Source organism: Pristis pectinata, chromosome 28 (genome assembly GCF_009764475.1).
Source record: "Pristis pectinata isolate sPriPec2 chromosome 28, sPriPec2.1.pri, whole genome shotgun sequence".
NCBI classification, from domain to species: domain Eukaryota; kingdom Metazoa; phylum Chordata; class Chondrichthyes; order Rhinopristiformes; family Pristidae; genus Pristis; species Pristis pectinata.
In genome coordinates, this window is record NC_067432.1 from 15,923,867 (window position 1) to 15,940,809 (window position 16,943).

Sequence of the window (16,943 nt, forward strand, 5' to 3'; positions counted from 1 at the left end):
ATGTTGGATTTAAGTAACAATAGGATTGGTAATCAGAGGACACAGATTAATGGAATTGACAAAAGAAATGGACACTGTATGGGCAAACATTTTAGACGCAAGTTGTGGTGGTCTTGGATACCTTGACAGAAAAAAATGGTGGAAACAGATTCAACACTAATATTCTAAAGGCTTTTGAATAAATACTTGAAAGGAAAAGATAATACACGGCAATAAGGGTCAAAACAAGGTCGTCGGGCTAGTTAACTAGCAAATATCTCTAACACAGGGCTGTCACGATTATCATTCCATGAATCTACAATTCATCTGCTTCTCTTTTAATTATTAACTTAGCAGTTCGGTTGACACCATTATTTCTGGTAAGTCATTTCATATGTTAACGGTCTTTTGAGCAAAAAGGTTATTCATAATCTCTCCCTTGATGACAATTATAAATTGAATCTCAGTGGAAATGATTTTTCCTGAAATAAATACAAAAATGCTGCAGGACGCAGCAGACTGTTCAGTGCCACGAAGAGACAGATCAATGATTTTTTCTGTTTGACCCCTCATAGAAATAAAATCAAACCATTGTATTTGGGTAAGTGTCTCAAGGAGTAAGTTAATCAAGTGAAAGGAAATGGATAGCAGCAAGGTGGGCCTACTGGATGATCCAATAGTATTATGCACTAAAGGACTACAGGATCAGTCAAGTTCAAGTCAAGTTTAACTTTATTGTCATAGGCAAACGTACCCAGGATATAAATCCCATGAAAGCTAGCTTTTTGCAGCAGCAGCACAGTACACTATGAAGATGACAAACATAAGATAACATGGACTTAACATAAAGTACACATAACTTGCATGACAAAAATAAACTAAAATAAACATAATGACATTTGTGCAAATCAGAGAAAAAAGAAATATAGTCCAAGGTAGTGTCAGGGTTTTTCAGGTGGGTTCAAGAACCTGATGGTAGTGGGGAAGAAGCAGTGGGAGTATCTGTGGAATTACAGCAGCAAAATAACTGGTTAAGTAGCCTGAATGAAGCAGCTGGAGAGATCCTGGAAATTAATCTACAGCCAGGCTTCCCTGTGTCAAAGAAATAAAATATTAGCATGAAGTAGGGTTTTTCTGTACTTAGTTGATAAAAAGACATTGGCTTAGAAATTCATGGCCTCCATGGGGTCGTTTAAACCCTTCGCTGGAGGGCATATCAATAACCATCTTGATTATGGGCCTCCAGTAGGTGTTTGACCTGTAACATCTGTTTCTTTTTCCACAGATGCTGCCTGACCTGCTGAGTGCTTCCAGCATTTTCTTTTTCTATTTCAGATTTTCAGCATCTGTACTTTTTTGATTTCCCTTCATTAGGGCCTGCTGCTTATAAAATTTAGGACAGTTGAGGCACGTTCCTTTTTCCATTGTGCGCTTGTGTGAAGGAAAATAGAAGGCAAGTCCAGCACCAAGGGGATATGGGGTAAGAAAGCACTGTGTCAGGGACAGGGACAGTGGGTTGATTGGGATGGTATATCAGGTCCTGTGGGCAGCAAGCAACCGTGGATTCGGGGCTGGGTGGTATTCAGGGCATGACCGTGAGATCATAATGAAATCAATGGTCAGGGGGTTGCTTGAATGGATACCTTTTGGGCAGGCATGTTAGGAGATTGGTAAGTAGTGGTGGGGTCAAAGGATCATTGAGTGAAAGAGCTAGGGTCAGGAGGTGGGGAAATCTGAAATTGAAACAGAAACTGCTGGAGATAACTCAGCAGGGCAGGCGGTATCTGTGGCAAAACAAACAGTTAATATTTCAAGCCAATGATCCTTAATTAAAACTGAAACTGTGTTGCCCATTCGAATTTCTAGGCTACAGCAGTGATGGAATGGCTCTTGTTGCTTATCTCACGAGCAGCTGCCCACAAAGTTTATGAGTTTAGAGCAGTCTTGCTGTCACTGAGCATTATCGGGTTTGGCAGATGAAGGGTTGACCAGAACTGCATGATTCAGCGAATGGAGGGTTGGAATGGTGGGATTTGATTTACTGTGCCATAACTGGCAGAGGTTAGAGACAGGCTGGGGTCTGACATCAGTGAATGAGGTTCACAAATTGGTCTGTACCCTGGGGAGAACAAGAAGCTTACAGAGTCTGCCTCTGCCAATGTGCATCTGACTCCAGAAGAGACTCCAGTTGCTGCCTGACCTGCTGAGTGTTTCCCGTATTTTCTGCTTTTATCCCAGAAGTGTAAATAATAGACTATTGAATGTTTTTAAAAATTCATTGTATTCCAGATATTGGAAGTTCATGTTTCACAATGTTTTCATATCAAATGATTTACCTTAGACTTAAAAAGTACATTTATGATCTTTTGTGTCACTTGACAAGTGATTGGGATGAGACCTGGAAAAAGTGAGAACTTTCTTGTGCATAGCCTTGAAGTTGTTCATGATAAGATTACAAAAGTTACCTCAGAATGGCTGTCTGATAAAAGTTCTGATAATCATGACAGATAGTTATTAACTTGTTTCAAAAAATGAATCCATACTTCCTTAACTGCAGTCTGGAGATCTTATCAACACTCTGCTGTGGTGGCCATTCCAACTGCTAATCGTAATATTTAACCTTTATTTCACAAAAGATTATTTGCCTCAGATAAAAGAGTATTGAAATACACCATCTAGAGATGTGAGGGCCAAAACTATTAACCATGCTCCCACAGATTATATTAGGCAGACTCACTTTTGGCTGATGTATTTCCTGTACATTGTCTATTCCCCATTTTTATATAAAGGCACAACTACATTTCACTAAATTCAGAAGTTTTTTTGAAATAAATGCATTGACTCCATCTGGTGGGCAACTGTGAACTGGTGGATCCATTTACCAGCATTATGTTTCACCTCAAGCATTTGTTTTGTCTTGTAACTGTAACACGTGTAAATGTCTTTTCCTAATATGTACTCCGTGTCGTGTTGTCATTTGTCCTGGCAAGTCAGCAATGGGAAAACAGATTATTTGGCCATTATCACTGTGTTGTTTGTGAGAGACTGCTATGTGCAAATTAGCTGTGGTGTTTCCTACATTACAACTGTAACTGGACTCAGTGCGTAATTAGCTGTAAACCGTGGTGTTTTGACCTGAGTCTGTGAAAGATGCCACATAACTGCAGATCTTCTTGTCCATTGATTAGGTAAAACATTTTGGGTAAATGACATGGGATATTGTTTCCATTTGTTATTATTTATCCCAATATTTTAGTTGGGATATATGTTTACTTACTAAATCAAATTAGATGATTGTGTCTAAAATTGTTTAAATTTAGCCCTTTCTGAATTCTGAACATAAATTGGTGAGCAGGGAGACGCTTCTCCAAGGAATTTCATTGCATAGTGTTATGCAAGATAATTTAATCCCAAAACTGAATGTTGTGAATAATGGTAATGATAACAATAGCTGCAATTAGAAGACTTTCAAGTTGATCAGTCATAGCCAGTAATATAACACAGACACAGGCCATTCGGCCCACCACGTCCATGCCGAGCATCAAATACCTACCTATACTAATCCCATTTAGTCATTGAGTCTAGAATCATACAGCATTGAAACCAGCCATTTGGCCCACCACGTCCACTCTGGAGACCCATTGGTTATTAAGCTCAGCTTCCAGCACTTGGTCCATAGCCTCCTATGCCTGGGTGATTCAAGTGCTCATCTAGACACTTCTTAAATGCTACTGGTGACTCTGCTTCCACCACTCTCCCAGGCACAGCATTCCAGGTACTCATCACTCTGGGTAAAAAATGTCTACCTCAGATCCTCTTTAAATCTCTCACCCCTTACCCTGAATCCTTGTCCTTCAGTTTTATTTATCTCTGATATGGGGAATACTTTCCTGCAGTCCACCTATCTATGCCCTTCAAATTTTATATACCTCTATCATGTCCCCTCTTAACTGAAACACTCCATCCCAGGCAACAGCTTGGTGAATCTCCTCTGCACTCTCTCCAGTGCTATTCCATTTTGGAATGGAACTGCACACAGTACTCCAGCTGAGGTCTGACCAATGTTTTATAAAGTTGGAGCATAACTCACTCCCTTTGTATTCAAAACACCAATTGTTGAAGGCCAGCATCCTGTATGCCTTCTCAACCACATTATCTATCTGTGCTGTCACCTTCAAGGATCTTTAGACCTATACACCCTCTGTTCCTCAGTACTCCCTACAGTTCATAGTGTATGAACTAACCTCATTGGTACTTACCAAAATGCATCGCCTCACGTTTGTCTGGATTAAACTCCCATCTTCCACTTCTCAGCCCATTCCACGAACACGTCAAGATCACCCTGTAGTCTGAGACTACCCTCCACACTGTCAACAACTCCACCAATCTTCATGTCATCTGCAAGCTTCCTGATTGTGCCACCTACATCCACACATGTATTTTACAAACAACAAGGATCCCAACACTGATCCCTGTGGAACACCACTAGTCACAGGTGTCCAATCACAAAAACAACCCTCTACTGTCACTTTTTGTCTCCTACTGCTAATCTTCAGTCCATAGCCTTCTCTGCCTTGGAAGTTCAAGTGCTTGTCTAGGTATTTCTGAAATATTGTAAGAGTGCCTGCTCCACCAGCCACTTAGGCAGTGCGGTCCAGATTCCAGACATCCTCTGGGTGGAAATAGTTCTTCCTCAGATCCCCTCAAACCTCTTACTCCTTCCCTAAACCTATGTCCTCTGGTTTTAGATGCCTCAACTATAGGGAAAAGTTTCCGTTTGATGCCCCTCATAACTCTGTACACTCAATCAGGTCCCCTCGCAGCCTCCTCCATTCCAAGGAAAACAAACGCAGCCTTTCCAGTCTCCCCACAGGTGAAATGCTCCATCGCAGGCAACATCCTGGTAAATCTCTTCACTGTCTCCAATGCATTCATGTCTTTCCCATAGTGTGGCAACCAGAACTGTACACAGTACTTCAGCTGGGCTCTTCCATGTTTCTACTCTGCTCGTATTGTTGCATTAATTTTTTTGCTTGTTATCAAGTAGTTATTATTGGAGCTGTGGGGACAGAATATATTGCCAGATTTGTGTGAGGTGAAATTGGATTTCATTATGGGCATTTTACATGTTGAAAACTGGTGCAGTGGGGCCCAATTTGGGGGCCACTGTCCAGCAACAGCCCAGAAACCCACTTGACCGAATATTTGTTGGAGTGTTGTGGAGGAATTCTAGCTATGCTGACAAGGGGCCTGCTTTAGTACTCAACTCAGAAATTGGTTAGCATCAACCTGATTGCATCAAGGTTGCCCATACACATGTCGATGTAGAGGATGCCAACAGGGTAAGGCATCAACCAGCAACTGGCTTCTTCCTCCATCCCAAAGATGTACAGGTTGGTAGATTCTTTGGCCACTGTAAATTACCCAAGGTGTGCAGGTGAGTGGTGGACTTTGGGGGAAGTTGATGGGAATGTGGGAAGAATAAAATCAGATTGGTGCAGGATTAGTGTAAATGGCTGATTGATGGTTGACATGGACTCCGTTGTACAAAGGGCCTGTTTCTGTGCTATATGTGTTAAAATAGGAGGAGGAATTACCTTCATGCCTCCACCTCTAAACTGAAGGTTGCTGCCATCTGGCACTGAACATACTTCAACTCCCCCATCACTTTTACCATTGCCAGCAGAAATGCCTCACTATAACCTAGACATTGATTAGCATCAGAATCAGGTAGTCATCTGCTTTGTTAGAATGGTAGTGTGGCCATGGCTTTTGAGTTTACATGTCAACACTGACACTGTGTCTTGAGCTGATGCTACCAAGGTGCAGAGATAACTGAGTAGAATCAGCCAAGGGGAAGTTCATGTTGGATTTAAGAGGTAAGTAATGTTATGGTAGGAGGGAAGCCATTGTCTTTCAATATTGTAGGTGAACACCGGGCATTGCACCAGTAACATTGAGAACTGAGGATACAGTAAAGACTGAAGAAAAATGTGATGAAGATTTGTAAATAGTAACATTAAAAGCTGTATCAGTGCACAGAAACTGTTTACATTGTTTTATGTAGCTGCTGTGTGAATAAATTATATACGTATAAAATTATTTTTAAAAACTCAGCTGTAATTGTCAATTATGTTTAAATATTGTTGAATTATTTATTTTTATATTATTTCAGAGTAACCGCATCAAGACCTCAAAATACAACATGATCACATTTCTGCCTATTAACTTGTTCGAGCAGTTCCAACGGGTTGCCAACGCGTACTTCTTGTTCCTGTTGCTCTTACAGGTTTGTATTTTTAAGAACAAGTGTGGAGTACATCCCTAGCCTGTTGTTAATGCATATTCTAGAGCTTGTTTTGCACTTCGATAGGAGGAGGTTGTTAGAGGCAAGGTATTTAAGGTGCTTCATTTAATATCAGGAGAGGCCCTTTGGGGATACAGAAAGTATGTGGGGTGGGGTACTTAAGAGATCAGGAGGGCAGAGAGGGGGCATGAAATATCACTGAGAGGTAGGTTTAAGGCATAAATCAAAGATTTTATATTATGGGAAAGAGGGTAACATTAGGGACCAAAGTGCAATCTATGTGTGAGGATAGAGAACATAGGTGAGGTCTTACCTAAGTTCTCCTCATCTGTGTTCACTATGTGAAAGGACAGTGCATCTGAAGAATTCAGGGAAGGGCAAGGTGAAATTCTGGAATACTAGCATTAAAGAGGAGGAGATATTAAGTACCTTAGCAGGCTTAAAGGGCCTGACAAGACATATCTTGGGCTGCTCTGTGAGGCAAGGGAGGAGATTGCTGGGGCCCTGACAGAGACTTTTATATCTTCTCTAGTCACAGGTGAAATGCCTAATGACTGAATAAAAGGCAGCAGAGATGAGCCTGGTGATTACGGGCCTATGAGTTTAATGTCAGTGGTAGGGAAGTTATTGGGGAAAAAAAACTGAGGGACAGAATTAATCTACAGAGACACAAGAGACTGCAGATCCTGCAGTCTGGAGCAACACACAAAACGTTGGTGGAACTCAGCAGGTCAGACAGCATCTATGGAGGGAAATGGACAGTTGACGTTTTGGGTCGAGACCCTTCAGCTGGACTGAAAGGCAGAGTGGAGATAGCCATAGAGTCATAGAGCAATACAACATGGACACAGACCCTTCAGCCCAACGAGTCCATGTCAACCACAGTGTCCACCCAGCCAGTCCCAGTTTCCTGCGTTCAGCCCATGTCCCTCTAAGCCCCTCCCCTATATGTAGCTATCCAAGTGCTTCTTAAATGATACTGTTGTACCTGCCTCAACCACTTCCTCTGGCAGCTGATTCCATATATTCACCACCCTCTGCATGAAAAAGTTGCCCCTAAGGTTCCTTTTAAATCTTTCCCCTCTTGCCCTAAATCTATGCCCCCCAGCTTTGGACCCCCCTATCCTGGGGAAAAGACTGTTACCTTCCACCTTATCTATGCCTCTCATAATTTTAAACATTTCTGTGAGGTCGTCCCTCATTCTCCTATGTTCCAAGAAACAAGGACCTAGCCTGGCCAACCTTGCCCGGCCAACCTTGCCCTATAACTCAGGCCCTCTAGTCCTGGCAACATTCTCGTAATTCTTTTCTGCACTCTTTCCAGCTTACCCACGTCTTTCCTATAACAGAGTGACCAAAACTGTACACAGTACTCCCTAGTGCGGCCTCACCAATGACTTGTACAACTGCAACATCAAGTCAGTATAAAACCTTGGAGGGAAGGGGTGGAGCAAGAGCTGGTGGGCAATTGGTGCATCCAGGTGAGGAGGGGTGATAGGCAGATGGGGGAGGGCAGAGTGGAAATAACGCCAGAAGCTGGGAGGAGATAGGTGGAAGCGACCAAGGGCTGAAGATGATGGAATCTGATAGGAGAGGAAAATGGAGCGTGGAATGAAGGGAGCGTGTGGGTGAGGGGCAGATGGAGACGGTGGAGGAGGGGAAAGAAATAGGGTGATTGGGGCTGGAGTGAGTGTAGAAAGAACCAGGTAGATCAGGAGGAGAGAAAAAAGGGACGGGGGAAGCAGGTTACCAGAAGTTGGAGAATTCAATGTTCATGCCATCAGAATATGAGGTGCTCTTCCTCTACAGTTGGAAAGGCAGGGATTAATAAAAGATAGCATAGCTTTGTTAGGGGGAGATTCCATCTGACCAATTTGATGAGTTATTTAAAGGCATAACAAAATGTGTCGATGGTGGCAGTAGGGTTGACGTCGTCAACATGGACTTCAGTGATGCCTTCAGCATTGGAGGCAGGTCTAAAAGATAAAAGCCCATGGGATCCGGGGCAAGTTGGTAAATTGGATCAAAAATTGGCTTGGTGATAGAGGGCAGAGGATGATGGTTGAGTGCACTTGTTGTGATTGGAAGCCTGTGACAAGTGGTGTGCCACATGGATCAGTGCTAGGAACCTTACTAATTGTCATATATGTTCACAATTTTGGGTGTGTATATAAGAGATTTGATTAGTAAGTTTGTAGATGACATGAAAATTGATGGTGCTGTTAATAGTGAAGAGGATAGTCTTAGGTTACAGATCTGTTGGTAAAATAGAGCAATGGCAGATACATTTTAATCCACGTAATGGCAAGGTGAAGTTTTTTTAGTCGGACTAATACAGGTAGGACATTCACAACGACTTGTAGGGCCCTAGGAATTATTGTGGAACAGAGACACCTCGGTGTATAAGTTCATGGATCCCTGAAGGTGGAGCATAGGGAGGTAAAGTGGTGAAGAAGTCTTATGGAATACTAGTCTTCATTAGCCAGGGCATAGAATATAAGAGCAGAGAGGTTATAGTACAGCTTTATAAAACACTGGTTGGGCCACCACTGGAGAATTGTGTGAGTTCTGATCACCACAGTATAGAAGGAACATGATTGCACTGGAGAAGGTGCAGAGGAGATTCACCAGGATAGTACTTGGAATGAAGTGTTTCATTTCTGAGGAGAGATTGGAGTTGATTTCCTTGGAGCAGAGAAAGCTGAGGGGAGACCTCAGGTGTAGCCAGGCAGGTAGGGATATGAGGATGTTCTCAAAGGCTCCTTGGAAAATAAAACATTCCCACTCACCCTTGACTGCTCAAAGTGAAGAAGATGCATTCAGGAACATTGATAACCTCGAGTCCATGCATCTTGAACTCCAGCATAAATAGTGGAAGGACTGCACCACCTCACAAATTACCGACCCACCTGAACAGTCAGGCATTTCCCATCCCTTGTACAACAGAGTCTGTGGGTATCACACTAGTCTCACTGGTCACCTCAAAACCCACATGGCAATTTATTCTCGATCCTGAGGAACGGCCTAAAAATAAATTAAGCATATTAAATTGAATTTAGCAAATAATTGTGTCTTATCATTAAGGATTAGAACATTACCAAACCCACTAACCCTTGTGAAATGATTAATCACCACCAAAACTGATGGTATAATCCACCTACTTATGTTCAGCTTTCACTGTGCACTTAATATTTAATGATGTGGGAATGTAAATTATCAAAACAAAAGGCAATTTAAGTGGATTTACAAAAGAACAGGGAATGCTTCATTTTCGTTTCTCCTGGGCATTTTCCACAGCCATCCCTACGTTCCAGCCAAGTAGGTTAGGGAGCTGGAACCAGATATGCAAGAAAGCAGATGTTGCAATGGGAGGGTGGGAATATTGTGACAATTTAAAGAGGCTTCTTTTCGGGAGTGCAGTTTCAGACACATTTAATATCCATGACTCTGAATTGGTTGAATGGTCCTTGAGCTATTCAGTATTAAAGACTTTGAACGTGTTGTCTTAGTTTTTCAAAGCTTTAAAAGCATCAGTTTTTGAGCAGTGTTGAATACAAAATATATAAACCAATTTAAAAGGATAATTTAAATCTATGTTTGTTGTAATTTTGGATTTATAATTAAGAAGTGAGACATGTAAACATAAATATTGTTTCTGTTTGTTCATAGAGATTATGTGGAAGCAATTTCTTTCCAGCCATTGGCATTAAAAACTGGCCAGCAGTTATACACACCTGTTACACAGGGTGGGAGAGAAGTGAGAAGAAATGAAAAGAGGGAGAGCGGGGATGAGGGGGGAGTAGAGTAATAAAATCACTCATGGGCATCTTCACACAGGGAAGCAAGTCATCTTCAACCCAAGAGATTGTCTAAGAGGAGACATTTAATTCTATTCAATGATCTTAAATATTCAACTCTGTATCCTGAGTGTGCCCTAGTTCTATAATTCTCAATTTTTAACATTATATTGCTTAATTCAAAGCACTCTATAAGTTTTTTTGTAAGATATGACCGAACCATCAAAAATACATTGAGCTAAGTGTCTTAATAGTATCCTTGTGAATTGTTTAACATAATTTTCTCAAGTAATTCTTAAAATGTGTTGATGCGGATGGTCATTTCTCCTTCATGTCTGGTTTACCAGACAAAGTTAGTTCAAATGATTAACTATTTGTTTTTTTTTCAAAAAAAACAGTGAGTTATCTGAAAATGGTCTGTATTTACATAAAATTGTGTAGATAAATTTATATAAATAAAATTTATAAACACTGACAAAGACCAGATACGTCCAAAGAGGAAAACAGGTCCTTGGACACATCTGGTCTTTGTCAGTGTTTATACTCCACTATATTTAGAGTCTACATACTGAGAGACTATTTACTTAATTGACATTTCATATTCAAGATAATAATGTACTTTAGGTTCGATATTAACTGGTCATAAAATGCACTGATTATTGAATTATATGTTGTAAAAATATATGTACTCTATCCCTGTTAATTCAGTTATGTAATTCATGTTACTGGATAGTTCCAATTTTTAATATGAAATAAAACAGTGTTGTTATTTACATTATTTATTTTGAATTACATTATCATTTAAATTTTTAGGTGAGAAATGATTGGATTATCAGGGATAAGATAAAATAAATTTTGTACAAGTACATCTGTGAATTGTTTAACATTGTCATTGTATAAATCTGATTTTTTTGTTCTGCAGCTAATCCCTCATATCTCCTCCTTATCCTGGTTTACCACTATAGTGCCTTTAGTATTGGTGTTAACAATCACTGCAGTCAAAGATGCTACAGATGACTTTGTGAGTACCAAATGAATTCTGGATTGAGAGGTGCTGGAATACCAGTTTGTATTTGATGTTCAAGACGGTCAAAGTGATAGGCACCCAGAGAAACGTCTCCGAGTGCTCCAACCACCAGTCTGTTTAGTTCATGTTTGCACAGATTTTATCTGTGGCTGAGATGGTTGTTGACATAAGCTATAGCATGCTCTTCTATTTTGAGGACCTTTCATTAATACTACTTCACCCAGATTAGATGGATTACTCTCTTTCCCATGCAGGGCATGAGACTGAGAGTTCTATCATCTCATAGCACTGCAATAAGTGCCATGCATCAGTTAGTCTTGGGTAATAAATGGAGATGGGCCTATGTAGCCTTGCATAGATAGTACAAGGAAGAGCCAATTCATATATATAATACACATCATATGTGGGTATTTTTTGGCATTAGGATTTTCCATTCCATTTTTTTGCAGTTCTTCTGTCAATGTTTATATGAGATGTTGGTGGCCAAACTTTTAGAGCTACAGCCTCAAGGAAATGAGCTATAGACCCTCTTCATGTTTTTACTCAGATCTAGAAGGACATAAGAACATTATAAATATAAATAGTGGTTGGGCATATGACCTCTTGAGCCTACTCTGCCATTAAATAGGATCGTTGTTGATTTGATCTTAGTCTCAGCTCCACTTTCCTATCTATCTCCTATAAGTTAAACAAGCTATATCGGCCTTGAAACTACTTAATGTTTCAGCATCCATAGCTCTGTGAAATGGTTCTTAAACAAAGCTCTAGGTTTCCCCATGAGAAATTTCCCCATCATCAACCTTGTCAAGCACTCACAGAATGTTTCATGTTTCAGTAATATCGTCTCTTAACCTTCAATGTTGATAGACCCAGTCTCCTCAATCTTTTCTTTTGTCAGCCTCTTCACCATAGAAATCGATCTAGTCGACCTATTCTGAACAGCTTCCCATACAAGTATTTCTCTGCTTAAACTAGGAGACTAAGAAGACAGTAGTTGAAGTGTGGTTTCATCAATGCCCTGCACACAGGTGAGGGTGAAAGGTGGTGATAGCGAGTGGAACAAGGTTTCATTGGAGCTGAGGCTGGTGTTTTATTTCAAGCCATGGTTTCATTTTCATTTAGCAGATACCTGCAATGCCCCAAAGAGCTACCCAAGATCATAGCCTGAACCTTTACAGTCTCCTCACCGATGCAGCTCTAAATAGATGCTCAAGGTCCTACTGAAGTTACAGGTCTCATGGGCTTATCAAGTGCAATGGCAAGGCACTTTAGCTCAAGGCTGGAGGACACTTTTAAACCAGAACAGGACCAATTGTCTATGATAACAGGTCAGAAAAGCTACCAACCCAATATTAAGGCTATTACTGCCCAGTTAACCTGGAGATAGGCAGTGCAGGTTGAACTTGGTGAGCTTCCACTGACGTTAGTTGTACAGATGGTACAGTAATTTAGTAAACTAGCAATTGTAAGACCGAGTCCAATTCTCTTTTCTGCAACTTGGGGAATCTGGCAATTTGTGGGTTAGAGAGTTGACAGCAGTCATCTGCAGAAAGTGAGGTGGATGGACTACTGGTGAGAAAATAACTTACCTCAATTTACAGGCTGTTCAACAATGGTTTCAAAATTAAATAATGAAAGTTTTTAAGGTAAAAGTATTTCCTATTCTAATTAAAAATATATGAACACCTAAAGTTTGAAACTGAATGGATACAGTTTTTTTTACTTTTTAGTTTCGCTACAAGAGTGATAATCAAGTCAACAATCGACAATCTCAGGTCCTCATCGACGGCAAGTAAGTACAGTGCCAATTTTCATCCTGCAAAGGTAACTCTGAACCAAATGTTCTTCTCCTGTTCGAAGTATAAGCAGCCATGGGCCATTGGGTGTCTCAATGCCTGTTCCACCATTCAATAAGATAGTATAGGAAGATCGTTTACCTCACTGCCTCATTCACCACGTAACCCTTTGATTTCTATAATATAACAAAAATCTATCCATTTCTGTCTTATGTATACTTTGCAATTGAGCTCCCACAATTTCTTCAGAGTCAATTCTCTCTAGGTGATGAAATTTCTTCTTACCCCTCTCCTGAATGGCCAACCCCTTATTCTCAGACTGTGACCCTTGATTCTTGATACCCAGCCAAGGAAAACATTATCTCTGCATCTACCCCATCAACACCCAAAAGACTTTTGCATGTCTCGAAGAGATCACCTGTCATTCTTCAAAACCTGAAATTCTATACCCCCAGTCTGCTTCACCTCTACTTATGGGACATTCTCCATCCTTATTCCCCATCCCAGGATCCAATCTGGTGAACTTTCACTGCACTCCCTCTATTGCAAATATATTCCTCTTTGGGTAAGAAGATTGTACACAAAACTCCAAGTGTAGTTTCATTTGGGCCCTGTATAATAGCAATAATGAATTTATTCATAATTAGTATGAAGTTTCTATATCTAAGTATCTTAGTTTCTGTAGAAAACCACTTACTGTACTAGTGCCATGATTTCAATGATACCTCTGTGTAAATATTTTTGCTGGTGGGTTCAGTTCTTTGTCATCCAACAATAATTAACACCAACTGAAAATATATAAAAAAAACTGCAAATGCTAGAAATCTGAAATAAAAACAGAAAATGCTGGAAACACTCAGGCAGCATCAGAGAAACAGTGTTTCAGGTCAGAGGTCTACAGCAGAACTGTTTGTTCTAAGCAAGGTCTCTGATTTGAAATGTTAACTCTGTTTCTCTTTCCAGTGATGCCACCTGACCTGCTGAGTGTTTCCACATATTCTGTTTTTATTATTATAATTAACTTTACATTTGTTGACAGTTGATTGGTTAAAAGCATTACTACATTTATCAGGAAATATTGATCAGCTATAAATGATCAAATGCTCTCCAACATCCTGACTCTAAAGCAGAAAATAACAATAGCCCAGCAATCTGTCTTTGGTCAGCAAAACCTGCTGTGCATCAGCATCAGCAGGTTGTATTTATCCTCTGATGTGGAATGCTGAACACTACTGACTAGTTTAGCACTCTGCAACCCAAGGATAAAAATCAAGGCAAACATCAGCAGGTAGCAATCAATAAGTAACCTTACTTCAGAGAAATATGAATTAATGCCAGCAGAGAATTCATTTGTTGTGTACGCCACATTACCCAGTGGCTTGTGCTGTTCCTGAATTGGCTAATTCCCCTTTGGATTTGAATGGGACTATTTTCTAATACATGCGGTGATTCCCTATGTCTAACCCTAATGGAGCAACTTGAGTAGGAATGAGCCTGGAAACTGCATATTTTCATTGGGAAGAAAACCAGATTGTTTCATGCTAGATCTGGGAATGTGTTAAACTTTAATAAGCCATCAGAAAATATCAGCTCATTTGCTCATTGAGAGAATAATCTCACAAGGAGATTCCTATTGCTTGCATTGTTCTGTCTTTGGGTTTTTATGTACTTCTAGATTTTAGATAATTATTTACAAGGTTTCTTGATGGAGCTTAAGAAATTGCTGCTTCTGGAGATAGCCAGGTACAAGCTTTGCGACAGTGATTAAAATAAAACGAAGCTGCTCCAAGCACATGAATTGAACTCTCTTTAATGGTAACATGGATGTACTTCCTGGACAATCTGCATTTGTTTCGGAGTGACTGGAGGTTTGGCAAACCAGATCTGTTAGATAAGTATTTACCTTACTTCCCCTTCACACTCTTGTACTGCCAGCAGCTTATTTTCTAAAACTTAAGTTTAATTCCTTTAGCTCCGAAATGTATTTCAAATAACATTATCAGAAGCATTCTTGTTTTATTTATTTAGATATATGAAAATGTAGGATATAAGGTTCTCCAAATAACCATTGCTTTATAGTGCAGTTAGACGTCTTTCAGCTTGTTGTGATTATGCTGATGCAATCAAAACTAATCTCATTTCCTCTGTCCTTTTTCCATGCTCTCTTATACTTAGGTAAATACATATTCAATTTCCTTCTAAATTATTATCAATTTCCTTCTAAAGCAGTCCATGTTCTATGAACCTTCTGTGTGATTCCTCTACCTCCATTTATTGCTACAGTGTAGTTACCTTTTTTAACCTCTTTAGGACTGCATGTTTTGCAAATGTTGCATTTCTTTTCAAGTGCCTCAATCTCACTAAGCTCAGGGCCACCTTGTACAATTAGATTGACTGTACCCAATGATCAGATGTGGACATTCAGAGGGAGAACATATAGGCTTGTGATTTCCTAGACATCTGCAGAGGGCTGTTGAACAGTTGTTGCTTGGTAGGTCAATGAGAGTTTTAGTCACGAAATCCAATAACATCTGGGAAACAATGCACCTCATGCCATTGAGTTGACCTTGCAGGAGGTAAGGCCTGAAGGAAACAGGTCAAGCGCACGAGCACTGCTAGGTCTGGGTGGCAGTGGTTAAAAGACGGCTGGAGAATGAGGGGTAGGGGGTGGTACAGGCATTCTGGGGGAGAGGCACTTGGGGAGAAGAGTCATGAATTTTAAGGTTGGGACTTGGCACTCTGGGTGAATTGGGGCATGAAAGAGAGCTCAAGTAAGTAGCTAAAAGGGAACTTAGCTGAGTTGAGTTCCCATTGCCAGGGCCTGCTCAGAGTGGTACCCTTTAAGTTGCATGGAATTGGGCTTCGCATGTGCATGCATTTGTGGAATGGCCCAGGGTAAGGCTGGGTAACCGCAATATGAATTAAAACCTTGGAAGTGGAATCTGGAGGACCTCTTTCTACTCTATGCTCTCCCCTATTTAAAATTTACAAACATGCACACCTACAAAACATAAGAAAGTATGGATTATGAGCAGCCATAGGCCATTCAGCCCCTCAAGCCTGCACTACCTTTTAAGAAGGCCATGGCTGATCTGATTGTAAAGTGAACTCTGCATTTCCATTTACCTTCTAACCTGTAACTGCAGCTTAATCCTCAGAGCTGGCTGCCATGCTTATCAGTTGTCAAAACTGTCACAAGACTTTGTATTCACAGGCACTGAAAAATATTTAAAAACTATTAAAAATTAAATCTCTTAAGACATGAAAAATACATTTAAATTAAAACACTGGACATTGCTACTTCTAACTATATTTAACAGTTAAATATGGTTAAATGGTCATTTAATGAAAAACCGATGCAAATTATCTGAAACTTAACTGCATACTTCAGAGCCAATCCATCCCATTGAAATGAAGGGAGTCATTGAGACTGCACCAGGGCTAACGATGCAGGTTCAGCAGGTAGGTTTCCCAGAATAACTGCAGGAGGTTAGTGCTTTACTGCTGGAGTCCTTGAGGACAACAGGATCTGAATGACAGTACCATTCATGAAGTTCAGAAATTCTACATTTGTGTGAGCGGCCCTTGGAAGTGGTTTGGATTGTCAGTCTGGCACTCCCCACAAACACGCTGTGAACATAGAACACTACAGCACAGTACAGGCCTTTCAGCCCACGATGTTGTGCCGACATTTTATCCTGCTCTAACATCTATCTAACCCTTCACTCCCACATAGCCCTCCATTTCTCTATTCATGCTGACCCATGTTGTGGATCACTGATTTCAACAACTACTTTAAACTACTTTTTGGAAATAATCTCCAGATGATGAAAGCTTTATTTATGTATCTACTAATTAGGATGTCACGGTCTGATTGCACAACAGATTTCATTAATATTTGCATTTGTCAGCATCTCTTCATTGAAGGTACATCTGAAATGTTCTTTGCCAGATGGTTGCAGTGACTTTGCAAAGCGTTAACTGATTGTTGGAGAAACAAAATGCAAATGAGCTTATGTGCACATGTCACACCTTTT

The 16,943-nt window shown here is 40.4% G+C and overlaps 1 protein-coding gene across 4 annotated transcripts in view; it reads left to right on the forward strand.

The window, feature by feature from the left end:
• atp8b4 (ATPase phospholipid transporting 8B4) overlaps positions 1 to 16,943 on the forward strand; it is a 207,194-nt gene that overhangs the window by 114,135 nt on the left and 76,116 nt on the right. For all 4 annotated transcript variants that reach the window (XM_052040689.1, XM_052040688.1, XM_052040691.1 and 1 more), the window contains exons 5-7: positions 6,155 to 6,268; positions 11,006 to 11,104; positions 12,841 to 12,902. In XM_052040689.1, the coding sequence (XP_051896649.1) occupies positions 6,155 to 6,268; positions 11,006 to 11,104; positions 12,841 to 12,902 (275 nt within the window). The remainder of the gene's footprint in view (positions 1 to 6,154; positions 6,269 to 11,005; positions 11,105 to 12,840; positions 12,903 to 16,943) is intronic.